Genomic DNA, 14,814 nt, shown 5'->3' on the forward strand with positions numbered 1-14,814 from the left:
TTAAAAATGAACTACCTAGGGCTATATGAACCCCTGGTGTTAGCCTGAACAATGCATTCACATCCATTTACCTGAAATCTAAATTTGGTTTATTTCATTTCATAACCACATGGAAGATGACAGCATCTCTTTAATGCTGAATCAGAGTAAAAAGTTTCCACTTTTTATGCATATCAGCACAAAAGAAACCCAATAGAAACCACTTCCACTTACCCAGGAGTACTGCAGATCCATATCAGTTAGGGAATATGTAAGATGTGGCTGATGAGAAGAGCAAGTACAGTTTTCCCATTCTTCTATTTTTGAAATCAAAAAGTCACAAGGACAGAGCTGGTTATCAGGAAATGGCTTCCAGTCACTCCACAAGTGAAATTCGGTTTCTGAATGGATTGAAATAGTTCCTAAATTATTAAGTCTGGAAGTGTATGAGCGGCCCAGAGATGCAGAAATAAAATCTGCCCTAGTCTCAGTCTCTTCTTTTCTCCTCACATTGTCTTTCCAGGTCTTCTTTTCCTGAGGTTTTGTCAGTTTCATGCAAGAAGTTAGTGCTTCTTCATCCTCTTCAGAGAGGTAAGCATCTTCTAATGTATCTTTAAAAATGCAAATAATTCTGTTATAGTATGTTGCAATTCATATACAAAATAGCACACTTTTTTCTTTAAGGCTGTCTGTTACATTCTATACAATGAAAAAGCCAAGGACTCCATAAAAAAAACCAAATAATAACGGTAATTAGTGAGATGGAAAGGATTTTGTACTGGGTCAGACATCTGAGTCAAAAGCAAGATTTATTCTCCACTTGGTAAATTTATCTTGTTCCCTTGGAAGCCTGGAAAATTGCATTGGTTCTGCACTCAACATGAAAATTTGCTAATTAAATGTCTCATTGCTGCATAGTTGCAGAGAGCATGAGTTTAGCTTAAATACTGGAAAAGTTTGGAAAGCTTTTCTGGATAATTACTCTCCCGCCCCTTCCCAGTATGTATGTTGTAGTTACAAAGTGGTTACTGAAATCTAAATTTCCTCATGTGTTTCAGCCCAAGAAGTGATTTGGCTGGAGCAGTAGTTCATCAGATGTTTTAAATTCATTTTGCTAGTATTGGTTTAAAAATAACCATGTACGCAAACGCATTGTACAACAAAGGCACGCACTGTTAAATTAACGTTGGCGAAACGAGTTCAGATGAAGAACTGCTGCACAGTCAGATCAGTGATCTATAGGAGACTTGAGAAAATAACCTGAGCTCAGCATCAGTTTACAATTCCTGTGTCCTATGGCCCTAGGCAATCAGGTATGATGAGAGGCTTATCATACCGCAGACCTTCTCGCGCTCCCAGCTGCTACTGACTCATGGATTAACATTGAAAAGTTATCTTTGCATTTGTGAGTTTTGCCTTTCTGATCTGAAATGTGATACAAAACTAGGAACTACTCTAAAAACAAATTGTCCCCAGCACGGAGGCCCCACTGTTATACAATTCTATTTAGCTAAAATCCCCACTTGCAAGATATACTGTTACAAAACTCAAGCTAGTGTGACAGGAAACAGGTTTTCACACTATGGGGAAGTCAGCACTGAAGTGGTATCACAGTAACATATCAGTTGGGGTTTGAAAACCGTGGGTGGTGAATGACAGACCAGGACAGGATTGTTTACAGTTATGTTCAATACAGTGTCATTTGACAAATGTTGGAAAGAATGCTGATATGATGCTGTACTTACTGAGGGGGAGCAAAACATGTTTGACATCCTCCAAGCTTTGTGTACTCGTTTTTTTGGTTCGGACCAATTTCTGCAATCGTTTTAATGTTCCCATGGACTCTGTTTTATCATCTGATTCTGTACCCTGGCAAACAAACAAAGAAGATAAAAGTATTCAAGTCCTACAAATAAAAGCTGAGGGTAACGGGGTGCTTATTTTGGGAATGACAAAGTCTCAGGTTCAAAGAATTAATCATCTACACAATGCTTTAAAAGTTATGCAGTTCCTTGCTTGGGATCAATAGATAGGAAAAAGGAAAAAGGCAAGTCACAAGAGGCATCAAACTTAGATCAGTGTTCATATTGCTGTTTACATATTACTTTTCTTTAACACCCCAGTATTACTTAATTCCAGATTAGTTCCAGAAAACATTCTAATATATGCATCCACTACATTACCCAGAAGCATTTTAGATATGCTTTATTTAGATTTAGAAATACCAGATATGGCAAGCTACTGCATTTAAATGTGTATGGGAGTGTGTTCTGAAATATTGATGTTTTCCTTTATTCAAAGCCTCATTTCCTTACCTAGATTAAATGATAATAACGTAAATGACAATTCAAATCTGTTATTGTACATTCCTACAACACCCTACTGGAGAAACTCAAGGTTTGGGTACTACAGGCTCCTAAAGCAGGAACTCTGTGAATGTGCAGCCATCTCACACACTTTCACTTATATTAAACCAGCTGCTATCTTGAAAATCAATCCAGAAACACTTGAGTTCACTTCCAGTCTGGCTGTGAACTTCTCTGTGAGCTTCAGAGAGGAATTTCATACTGTGACAGCAAATAACCTCTCTTCCGTAGTCATATGCTGTGTTTCACATAAGATATCCGCTTTTCATTAGAAACCAAAAAAAGTAAATATATCAGAAATGAGTAAAAGCGTAATTCACTGGTGGCTACTTTTTGGAACAATACTGTCTGGCTTCTATGGATGTTCACCTGTTTACACCAATAATGAATTTGACCTATTGTGGCAATGCATATTTGGTGATATTACAAGTGATTAAGGGCTAGTGCTGAAGTTATCAGATGGTAGCAATGCAGAGACCTTTATTGCTCTCTCCCCAACAATTAGGTCACAGATCATAGATCCTTTCTGCCTCCTCATGTGCATAATCCTTTGAGACAAAGTCATCAGGGAGTTTGCAAATACAGTCTAATGTATAGCAGGCAGACTGCTTAGGGATGGGTCTCAAGAGATTGTGAACTCCTCAGCTTTCATTTCAGTTAAAGGCTTTTTGCAAAGTCTTGGCATGAGGCACGTCTGAAGCCCCAGCATTCACATATTACAAGTTACATCCATCCCCCGCAGCAATGGTAAGGGAGAGGGTGTATGTTAATTCAGTTTAAAAAAAAAGACCACTGTTCACTTGACAGATAACTGCATATAAAAATGGCTGTGCTTCAAGTGCCAAAGTTCAGAAGTTTTTCTACGAAGACATGAGATTCTGTAAGCAGAAATAGAAGTCCAAGACTTCTATGCCGAGGCAAAGGACATTTTTATCTGTATTTAGTTAGTTTTGTGTCACTAGACAATTGTGTTGAATTTATAACAAGATTAAGCAGAGAGTTAGTGAAAGCTAAGTGAGAATAGGTGAGATGTTCCCCCGTATATTCAGATGTTCGATTTCAAACCTTGAAAAGGTTTGTACCTAATGATTTGCACCACCGGTTCTTTTTGGTCCACTTGAAAATTGGCATGGGGTTTTAATAGCCTACAGAATCTGGTATACCCTCCTCGTGTAAGACCAATGGACTAACAGAATATTAGAAAATGTCTTCAACCAAGCATGTCTTAGTGAAATAAACATACACTCACGTGTAAAAGTAAACACAAAAAAATCTGAAACTATTTTATTCTTTCAGGCACTGTTCTGATGAAGTGTTCTTATCTATGTAAAACCGTATTTTTATTATTAGTCTGCCTCTAGATACACCTTTAATGGCTTCCTTTGTGGCTGATGTAAATTAGCATGATTCCATTCATGCTGGTGGAGCTATGCTGACTTCTTTCCTTAAGGACAGGAGCTTAGGGTCTTCCTCTTGCTAAACACAGTGAGTAATACAAACCTTATGAGGAACGACTGAGGGAGCTGGGGTTGTTTAGCCTGGAGAAGAGGAGGCTGAGGGGAGACCTTATCACCCTCTACAACTACCTGAAAGGAGGTTGTAGAGAGATGGGGGCTGACCTCTTCTCCCTGGTGACAAGTGATAGGACGAGGGGAAACGGGTTCAAGTTACGTCAGGGGAGGTTTAGATTAGATATTAGGAGACATTTTTTCACTGAAAGGGTTATTAAACATTGGAATAGGCTGCCCAGGGAGGTGGTGGATTCACCATCTCTGGAGGTGTTTAAAAAAAGGGTAGATGGGGCACTGGGGGACATGGTTTAGAAGTGGCTTTTGTCAGGGTAGGCTAAAGGTTGGACTTGATGATCTTAAAGGTCCCTTCCAACCTCAACAATTCTATGATTCTATGATTCTATGCAGAAGCCCCCATGGTGGACAGCACTTGGCTTTAGACTTCCTTCTTCTCAGTAGCATGTTACATTCCTTGAAGACTGTAGACTGTCCTGAGAACTGGGACTTAACCACTGGAACGTAATGGGAAGCCACAGAGTTGAATGTAAACACCTTTTCATGTCTCCAGTGTCTTTTGTAAGTTACGGCTACATTAGTATTTTAGTTTTGATCAGGGGCATAGATTTGAAGTGAATTTCACAGCTATCCCTGTAAGCTGCATTTTGGTCTCAAAGTGCCACAAACTGAATTCATAGCAGACAAAATTAAGATGAAAGATGCTTTCCAGAAGTTCAGTTGATGAACTCCAGCTACTATTGGGTGTCCAACAGAGAGGATGTGGACACAGATAGATTCCCCCTAATGCATATATTGTGGACACCAGCTCGTCAGCACCAACTGTTCTGCTGTGCTGATACTCACATATTACTCTGTGCTAGTTACTAATACAGACAAAACCTAGGTGCTTTGAATTTCTGCCATTTGAAGAATTAATTATTGTATTTTGTAGACTAATAAAACCTAGTGGTTTTGAGTTTAAAACCCTTTATATCTTCTTGAGGATCTTCACTGTAGGATAAGTTCTCAGCAGAACCACCTTAGATTAGGGCCCTTTTACAGCTTGTATCTGAGTATTCATCAACCACTGTGGGCCAAATTCAAGCCTCCTTAGATTAGTCATGTTCCGATTTGCTTTTCAAGCCTCCTTTCTACTCTTCCAAATTCAAGTTAGTACTACTGCAATTTTAGCTTAGCTAAAGAGAGAAATTGAGGTGTACTTTTTCAGTGTCTCATTGTGAGATGTCTTTGCAAAATAAATCACAGTGGGTTTAAAATGCTAATATTGCTCTAATATAAGGTCTCTTGTAGTAATAATCATTTGTTCACTTGTAAGTAACGATACAAAAGCAATATGATGACTTTGAGTTATTATCTGGGATTTCCATCATGGAGATATCAAGATAAATGGAATATAATCTATTCAGATGATTATATTAATGGCAAACTGTAATCATCTTTACCTTAAAAGCACTCATTTGGTAGAGTCTATTGTTAGTGAAATGTCATGATTAAATAATAAATACCGTAACCCCCTTTTATGGAGAAAAAAGTTCATGCAGTATCAGTTAGTGATGAGACAGCTTTTAAATTTCCAGTATTTTATTTTGGTTAACCTAAGCGTTCAAATCCAGAATCATAGAATCATAGAATCACAGAATCATAGAATCATAGAATCTTCATGGTTGGAAAGGACCTTTGAGATCATCGAGTCCAACCATACACACACGCAAAAAACCCCTACAATCTCTGTCACTAGAGCATGCCCTGAAGTGCCAAATCTACACGTTTCTCTAGGGATGAGACTCTAGGGGATCCTCTAGGGATGGTGACTCAACCACCTCCCTGGGCAGGCTGTTCCAGTGCCTGACCACTCTTTCAGTAAAGTAATTCTCCCTAATATCTAAACTAAACCTCCCCTGCCGCAACTTCAGACCATTTCCTCTGGTCCTGTCATTATTCACCTGGGAGAAGAGGCCAACACCCACCTCTCTCCAACCTCCTTTCAGGTAGTTGTAGAGGGCAATGAGGTCTCCCCTCAGCCTCCTCTTCTCCAAGCGGAACATGCCCAGCTCCCTCAGCCTCTCCTCATATGACCTGGTCTCCAGACCCCTCACCAGCCTGGTAGCTCTCCTCTGGACATGCTCCAGCACTTCAATGTCCCTCTTGTACAGAGGGGCCCAGAACTGAACACAGTACTCGCGGTGAGGCCTCACCAGTGCCGAGTACAGAGACACGATCACTTCCCTGCTCCTGCTGGCCACGCTATTCCTGATACAAGCCAGAATGTTGTTGGCCTTCTGGGCCACCTGGGCCCACTGCTGGCTCATGTTAAGCTGGCCGTCCACCAGCACCCCCAGGTCCTTTTCTGCTGGGCAGCTTTCCAGCCACTCTTCCCCAAGCCTGTAGCGTTGCTTGGGATTGTTGTGACCGAAATGCAGGACCCGACACTTGGCCTTATTAAACCTCATCCCATTGGCCTTGGCCCATCGATCCAGCCTGACCAGGTTCCTCTGCAGAGCCTTCCTACCCTCAAACAGATCAACACTCCCACCTAGTTTGGTGTCATCTGCAAACTTACTGAGGGTGCACGCAATCCCCTCATCCAGATCGTTGATAAAGACATTAAACAAAACTGGCCCCAAAACTGAGCCCTGAGGGACACCACTGGTGACCGGCCGCCAAGAGGATTTCACCTCATTAATCACAACTCCCTGGGCACGGCCATCCAGCCAGTTTTTTACCCAGTGAAGAGTACACTTGTCTATGCCATGATTCGCCAGCTTCTCCACAAGAATGCTGTGGGGGACGGTGTCAAAGGCCTTACCAAAGTCCAGATAGACAATGTCCACGGCCTTCCCCGCGAAGTTTAGCTGCCTATCCAAACAGAGGTAATATATTCTTTGATGTAGAAACCAGGCAGACTATCAGGTGAACTGACAATCCTGGTGTCACAGTTTTGGTGTATTGACCTGGCAACCCTCAGACACAGCTTAGTGAAAGCATGCATAAAAGTGAGAAAACACCGTTAAATGTTATGCTCTCATTTTAGGCAATTTTCTTCTTGCTATTTGTGTTATCCGGAATCTGGTATCTCTGGTTGCCACTGTCCAGGATATGAGAGAAGGAAGTGCAGTGATAGAATGTGCAGTGCTACTGGTTGGACCAGTAACGTACACTAATTTGGAGTATGCTACTTCCAGTACCTTCCTTATCTGTGGAAGGGTAAGAATGTTCCAAAAGGAACTATGGGGCAATATTGAAGACCAGTGCACAGAGCAGGACATCTCCACTCATAAAAAGCTGTTAATTTAAAACACATTTAAAGACTTTTAAATTTCCCCCACCCCACTATATTCTAGGATCAGAGCCTTTGCTCACTTGAATATTGTAGCTGTGCTTGTGTTTTGCCCAATCTATAAGCAAAGCTGTCTTTAAGGAAAGAACTCCCATCATGAACAAGAGTATTCTTTATTTCCCTGCTTAACAGGTTTTAGTCATGCAAAATCATGTCACACCACAAATAAATATGAATTGTGTAAAAAATAAATCACAGGCTGCCCTTTAGTTGCAAATAATTTGTATGAAGTGTGCATGAATACTTATGGACAAAAAATACACATTTTAAAAATGGACTTATAAAAACATATTACAGAAAAAAAGACCTAAATTGTGTCTGATAAACTGTTTCCAGTTTATCCTAAAATATTCTAAATACCTTAGAAATCTTTGCTCACTGAGATGTTATGGGGATTAACCTGGTGACAGAAATACAGCAATTTGGAAGCTAAGTGTAAACCACTATTGGTCAGATTCCAGGAATCTCAGTCCTGTTGAGCATTCTCTTTCCTGGGTGTAACTGCATTAATTTCAATAAAAGTACTTGCACAGCATGTCACTTCTCAGCATAAAGAACTTAGTCATGGCAGAGTCTAATCTCTGTGATTTTCACTCAATGATTTGCCTTCTCCCAAAGAACTGCAAAGATTTCATCATAATTACCTATGCACTTAAATTCAGAGTGCAGTGTAATAGTGAGAAGACAAAAATTACTGTATGTTTACTGTGTCAATGGTGCTATCATTATGTATCATAGAAATTTTTTGAAAGTTTCAGTAATACCCTTGCTGCACACAGTGAATATTAAAATAGTACATGATGATAGAGAACTTTCTGCTCTGTTTATACAAAGAGTTAGTTCTGCAAAATGCACTGAATTTGGATAAATTTTATGTTAAAAATGTCAGTAAAGCCACAGTCAACCAATCTAGAGACATGCACTGCGCAAACTTCTTCCGTGTGCTCCTGCCCATACATATCCAACCTTTAAATATTCCCATTATTTTAGTTTGGTACTCCAGCTACTCAAAAATGACTGCAGATTCAAACTAAGCAAGCTAGGATTATGGGCAAATTTTCTCCTGGGGATCACAGAGCAATAATAAAATATTCTATAAAAGACAAAGAAATATCATGATTAATAACAGAGCAATAATAAGGTATTCTATAGAAGATAAAGAGATATCACAATTAGTACCACGAATATGGATAAAGATCTTCCAACTTTTGGGGAAGCAACATACAGTAGAGGAAATCCTACTAAACCAGCATGTTCTTCCAGGCTGCTAGCTGCTGATGAAAAAAAAAAAACATTTTCATGGCAACTCACCATTTCACTATTACCAGCCACACTTGGATTGTGAACTCGTGGTGGAATCCACTGCTCATAGTTTATCACCTAGATGGTAAGAAAAGTAACATAAATAAAAAATCCAACGTAAGTAAGATGAAAAAGGTAATTAGTATCGTGTCATTGAATACAGATTGAGAGCTCAGCAGTCTTTCAACTGTGTGCATATAAAAGCAATGGCTGACATACACCCGCTGACACCCATTGAAATCAGTTTGATATTAAGCTGTCTTAATTTCCTAAGTTATCTGGGACGCAATAACGTCTTGGAGACATCATAACCTATGTGGTACAATGGCAGAGCCGCGCATTATCTCATGGGATGCTTGGGTCTCATCCTAGATCTTGGTTCTCCTTTCTCAATGAGCAGGAAAACCACAGAAGACTTTCCTCAGCAGCAACCCCCCAGCTGAAGAGCAAGTGTCACTGATGCGTTTCTGAAAAGGGTCTTTTTCAGTTCGTCTCATTTTGCCAGCGATGTTGAGTCCCAAGGGTGTGAGTTTGAATTGGATTAACAATGCAGAGAAAATGGGAGGATCCTCACAACTAAGCAAAGACAAGACTATATATACTTTCATCATCTGCCTATAATCCATTTCTTGGTCACAATGTCCTCATGATAGGAACACCATGAGAATACACTTTCCCTGGGGCACTGATGCAGTCCCTAGTGGGCAAGCCTGACAGTGCTTATAGCTTATCAGTGAAAGTAATGAACACTAGCCTTTTTTCTTCATGAATATGAATGACACTTTGAAGGCTGAATGCAACCTAAGAATTTACGTGAGAAATGAGGCATGAAACATTTTTGAAAATGTATTAGCCCAAAGACTGTATTACTTCATATTTTATGTCCTTCACAATATGCTACAAAGGGTTTGGGCCATCAAGGGAGCCCTGCTAGACATGAACAAACAAGAGCAAAGATATGAAAAATAAATGCATAAAGTAAAGCTATTTTTTATGTTAAGGTACAATTATTACGGTGTTGTTCATGCTGTGTTCCTCAACTGATACTTCTGTTCCAAGTCCCTGTTTTCCAGCACTTACAGAATGAATGGAATGAAATGAGCATCTATTTAGGAAATGGAGAGGGATTAAACTTTTTGTGAAGCACTCAGGGAAGCTTATTTTCTTTCTTTTTTTTTCTTTTTTCTTTCTTTTTTTTTTTTTTAGGGAAAAAACCCTAAAATGTTCAATCTATTCTGTTGATTCTTGCTTGTAAATTTGGCTCTTCCATGTCTCATAGAATCACAGACTCACACAGACTAGCTGAGGAAGGAAGGCATCTCTGGGGATTGTCTAGCCTAACTCCCTGCTCAGAGCAGGTCCACCAGAGCAAGTTGCACAGGTCCATGTCGTGACAGGTTTTGAGTGTCTCCAAAGATGGACTTAGACAGCCTCTCTGGGAAGAGTTTTTGAGTGTTTGACATCCCCTCACAATAGAAAAGTGCTTTCTTTATGTTAAATGACATTTTCTGTATTTCAGTTTGTGCCTCTCATCCTGTCCTGGGGCACCACTGAGAAGAGTCTGGCTCTGTCTTCTTTACTCCCAGCCTGAGATGTTTGTACACATATACCAGATCCCCCTGAGCCTTCTTTGCCCCAGGCTCCTCATGAGACAGATACTCCAGTCCCTTAATGATCCTTATGGCCCTTCATTGGATTTATTCCATTATTTTCCCTGTTTGTTTTGTACTGGAGAGCCAATAACTGAACCCAGCACGCATATGTGGTGGGTCATCTCGCCACTGCTGAGCAGAGGGGAAGGGTGACATCCCTTGTCCTGCTGGAAATGCTCTGCCTAATGCAGCCTAAAAGGATGTTGGCCTTCTTTGCTCCAAGGGCACATTGCTGGCTCATGGTCAACTTTGTTTCCACCAGGATCACTAGGACATTTTCTGCAAAGATGCTTTCCAGCCAATTGGTCCCCAGCCTGCATTAGGGGAAGAGGTTATTCCTCCCCAGGTTCAGGACTTTGCACTTCCCTTTATTGAACTTCATGAGGTTTCTGTTTGCCCACTTCTCCAATCTGCTGGAGGCCTTCTGATGGCCAAGCACTACTTGGTGCATCAGGCACTCCTCCCAATTTTACACTGAGTGCAAATTTGCTAAAGGTGCACTCTGTCCCATTTCCCAGGTGATTAATGAAGATGATAAACAGTACCGGATCCAGGATCGACCCCTGGGGTAGACCACTAGGGACTGATGTCCAGCAGGACATTAAGCCATTAATCACATTCCTTTGAGCCCAGCAGTTCAATCTGTTTTCAGTCCATCTCACTGTCCACTTTTCTAGTCCCTATTTAATTAGTTTGTTCATGACGATGTTATGGGGGACAGTGTTGAAAGCCTTAGTAATGTCAAGATAAACAACATCCACTGTTTTCCCCTCTTCCACAAAGCTAGTCACTTCATTGTAGAAGGCCCCCAGCCTGGTCAGGTATGATTTCTATTTCATAAATTCATAAATTCATGCTGACTGCCCCCAAACACCTTATTTTCCTTCATATGTTTGAGAACAGTTTTCAGGAGGATTTGCACCATCTCATTCCTAGGGATTGAGATAAGACTGACTGGCCTGCAGTTCCCCGGATCTTCTTTCTGGCCCTCTTGAAGATAGGAGTGACATCCATGGCAGCTTACACTCCAGTTTTGTGAGCTATCCCACCACATTTCTGTAATCCTAATGAGACTGCAGCCTTGCAACTGCATGCAGCCCTCCAGTTCCTCCTGTTTGTTCCCCATGCTGTGTGCATCAGCATACAGGCACTTCATAAGGGCACTCATTTGTGCCAATTTTGCAGAAAAAGTGTGAGAGCTTCCCCCATAATGCTGTTTTCTCAGCACTTCCTTATTTGTATGCATGCTGCAGTACAGCAAATGAAAACAGACATCATCATGCTATTTTGGAAGCTTAGAAGGGCATTATATCAATGTTATCTTGATGATAATGAAGGCCAGGGGTAATAATCACTAAAACTAAAAATAATGTCATAAAAATGAACTCTTTAAAAAGCAAGTTCAATAAGTCTTAAATTGGTATCAAAGCTTGGAGGTATCCAAGTCTCTACAACTCATTAGTCACGTGTCCCAAAAAGCGTCTTCAAAAAATTATAGAAGTCAAAAATAGCACTTTGCTTTTAAAATGGGGCAAATGATTCATGGGGAGATGATTCAAGGGATTTTAAGGAAACTTATACTTTAAAGCAAACATAGGCCTTATTGACTGTTATTTCTTTTTTCCCCTTTTCCTTCTATATTCTATCATGTCTGGGGAATGGCCTCTAGTATCTTAACACGAGACAGCTCAGAGGCTAGCATGACAGGATAGGGGCAGAGCCAGAGATCCCTCACACCAAGAGAAGAACTGCTGTGGGAAGTCAAAGAATAATCTGTCTTCCTAATAGTTAGAAGGTGAGAAGAAGAGAACAGACAAACAGAATGAGAGATACAAAAGAGAAAACTTCTTCCCAACCTATGTTTTGGCAGCGGGGAGAGGAGGTTATCATGGGAACAAACTAACAGTACAGAGACACATAAAACCCTGAGGGAAAGCAGGAGAAACCTGGAACATACTGGCTTTAAAGTCACCAAGACGGTCGTCTGTCCCCCGATACACAGATCATTTGACTCGTCTCCTTTCTAAGCCAGATCATGTCTCTGGCCTACACTGGAGCTGAGCACTGCCTGAAGTCTAGGTATTCACAGCTCTCTGTCTTATCTCAGATGCCTTCAGGGTGATGCATGTACAGCTTTTTCTTTCTTTTAACCTAAACATCCAAAAGGACTCCTGACTTTGTACAGAAACAGCAGAGGAAACTCAACTTGGAGCCTTTTATAAAATTTAATACTCACCTTGAATGCAACATTCTTCGGTAAAGGAAAATTTACCAGATTTTCAGCTTTTAAATAATTTATTGTATTAATTCCTTATTTAGACACACACACACATATACATATATAAGTGTGTGTTAGACACTTTTAGTCAGATTCCCAAACTGCGTAAACTGTTGTGTCATGTGAAACCAGCAGAGCTAAGCTGATTTGCAACAGATACGAATTGGCCCTTTAAGTAACATTATTGTCAGGGCAAACATTGGACTGCAAGTGAAATAGCAAGCAAATGACAGTTGTTATAATTCCAGAGCTGCAAGTCCTTCTTTCTATCCCTCTGCTGCTCACCAGCTGATGGATTGTTACCTACTTTTATGTTATTACTATCCTGCAAACCCAAGGGTCAGAATTCCTTAATTGCTCGTACTAGTGGGATAACTTATGCAGTATTATGAAGAGGAGATAGGGTATATGTTTATAGAAATTCAGCAAGCATAAGGATACATATGCCAATATGGATCATGCAAGACTGATCTAAACACTTCGTATAGATCGTGCTAGACACAACTGCAGCACATCGATTGAGCAGAAACATATTAGCTCAGGGAAAGAAAAAAGTTTTCTGAGTATTAAAACCCATATGGTCTGCATAATGATAATGGTGCAACACTGAGGTAGTCACCAAAGTTTTCTTTTAAACTCAGCTTCTAAAATACACAGGCATACTGAGTATGAAGTTTAGGCTAGGCAAATACTGAATGAAAGCAAGAAATACACATTTTATTTGAATGAAATTTTAGATTCTTAAAAGCAGAGTAGTTCCTTCACCTGACATGTGGTTTCTTCTATCTTCTTTCCTTGCAGAAAATGTATCCCATCACCAATAATATTATCTTCTGTGAATTATGACCAAAAGAAAAAAAAAAAAGAAAACATGCTTTAAATGTCCTGGTTTAAGTTGTTCTGAGGAATACCATGTGAATTGCACTTGATGTTTTAAACTGACATTTTGACTCTCTGAAGTTAATCTTATATCATTTAAGCATGCATTTTATCTCAAACTGCTTTGAAGTAAAACTACAGAACAAATTGGCAAACTGACTCACATAAAGAAAACTCATTCATGCTTATTTCTTCATCTGTACTTAGTCCTCAGAGTTTAGTAACCCAGAATCCCACCAAGTGCTTCCTCTTGCCCTGCTAATCTATAGCAGAAGAGTGTAGACCATTCATATAAAAAAAAAGCAGTCCTGGGCAAAAAGGATCTTTGTAATTTAGATCTGTTTAGTTTAGATTAGATTAGGAATAGCTTTCAAAGGATGAACATTCTCCCATTTCTTTCAAGAAATTAATGGAAACATTGGAAAACATTGGAAACATTGGAAAATTATTTACCTTCATTACAACAATAAGCAATAATACGTCAAACAACTCTTTGAAAAGTTTACTTTTAGTAAGTCTACTTTGAAAGATTTACTCTTAAGGCAAAACATACACCATTATACTGTTCTAGAAAGGCCCTAGTGATCATTCCATCATGATTCCATCAACACAGATATCAGAGGCACTCAATTATTTTGCAGAAAAAAAAAAAAAAAGCAACAGAAAAACTATCTGCTAACCACAGCCCAAAGTTCTATCCTATTTTTCCAAAGTTACTAGAAACCAGTAGGAATGTGTTGCTTTTTTTTTTTTTCATGAATCCTAATTTGGCCTCCTTATTGCTGCTGAGGAATAGCTTACAGCATCAGTAATTCTCCTGTTTGCGAAAGGACAGCTAATTTAACATACAGATTCACAAAGGCTAACTGTAGGCAGGTGAGACTGATTACTTTGTTTTGTCTACAATCAACAGAAAAAGCAAGATTAATTCAGTGGATAATTCCAAGTGAATGAGATTCTTCAGCTATCAAATGAAAAAAAGTGTTTGAACATGACCATGAAAATTTATGTTCAATTTACGTAAGATCTCAGTCCTCAAAACGTCTGTACCTATGTTGGAATTAAATGAGACCACAATGTGTGTAAAGCTAGCCTAAACACTCTAAACTCATGTGAGTGAAACAATTTTAGGGCTGCAAGTTACTGCATAAATTTCCATATATTATTTTTAAAGCAAATTCTGAATCAAGAGACTTTTGTTTTTCCGAAAAGAAAATCCTCTGCAGACAAAAATTGTAACACAGTAACAAACAATATTCCTTACAATTTTGCAACTTGAATGTTGTTTAAACTCAGAAATTATGATGTGGGCATTGTGCAAAAAAGAGCAGCATTCTTTTAATATACTTGTTCTGCCTTGAAACCGTAGGTGAGCTGCATAGAAAACAGCATCAAAGAGTTTCCTTTATTTGCCATGTGCGTCAACAGGAAGAGGAAAAATGAGTCACAGAAAATTTTATTGCATGAGTTTGCCTTTGGAGGCTTCTGTAAG

The 14,814-nt window shown here is 39.6% G+C and overlaps 1 protein-coding gene across 1 annotated transcript in view; it reads right to left on the reverse strand.

Annotated features, from left to right (window-relative positions):
* SAMSN1 (SAM domain, SH3 domain and nuclear localization signals 1) overlaps positions 1-14,814 on the reverse strand; it is an 81,023-nt gene that overhangs the window by 52,723 nt on the left and 13,486 nt on the right. The window contains exons 5-8 of the mRNA XM_074599576.1: positions 13,209-13,276; positions 8,523-8,591; positions 1,725-1,848; positions 214-560 (exon numbers count right to left, since the gene is read on the reverse strand). Of these exons, the coding sequence (XP_074455677.1) occupies positions 214-560; positions 1,725-1,848; positions 8,523-8,591; positions 13,209-13,276 (608 nt within the window). The remainder of the gene's footprint in view (positions 1-213; positions 561-1,724; positions 1,849-8,522; positions 8,592-13,208; positions 13,277-14,814) is intronic.

Source organism: Larus michahellis, chromosome 1 (assembly GCF_964199755.1).
Source record: "Larus michahellis chromosome 1, bLarMic1.1, whole genome shotgun sequence".
Taxonomy (NCBI): domain Eukaryota; kingdom Metazoa; phylum Chordata; class Aves; order Charadriiformes; family Laridae; genus Larus; species Larus michahellis.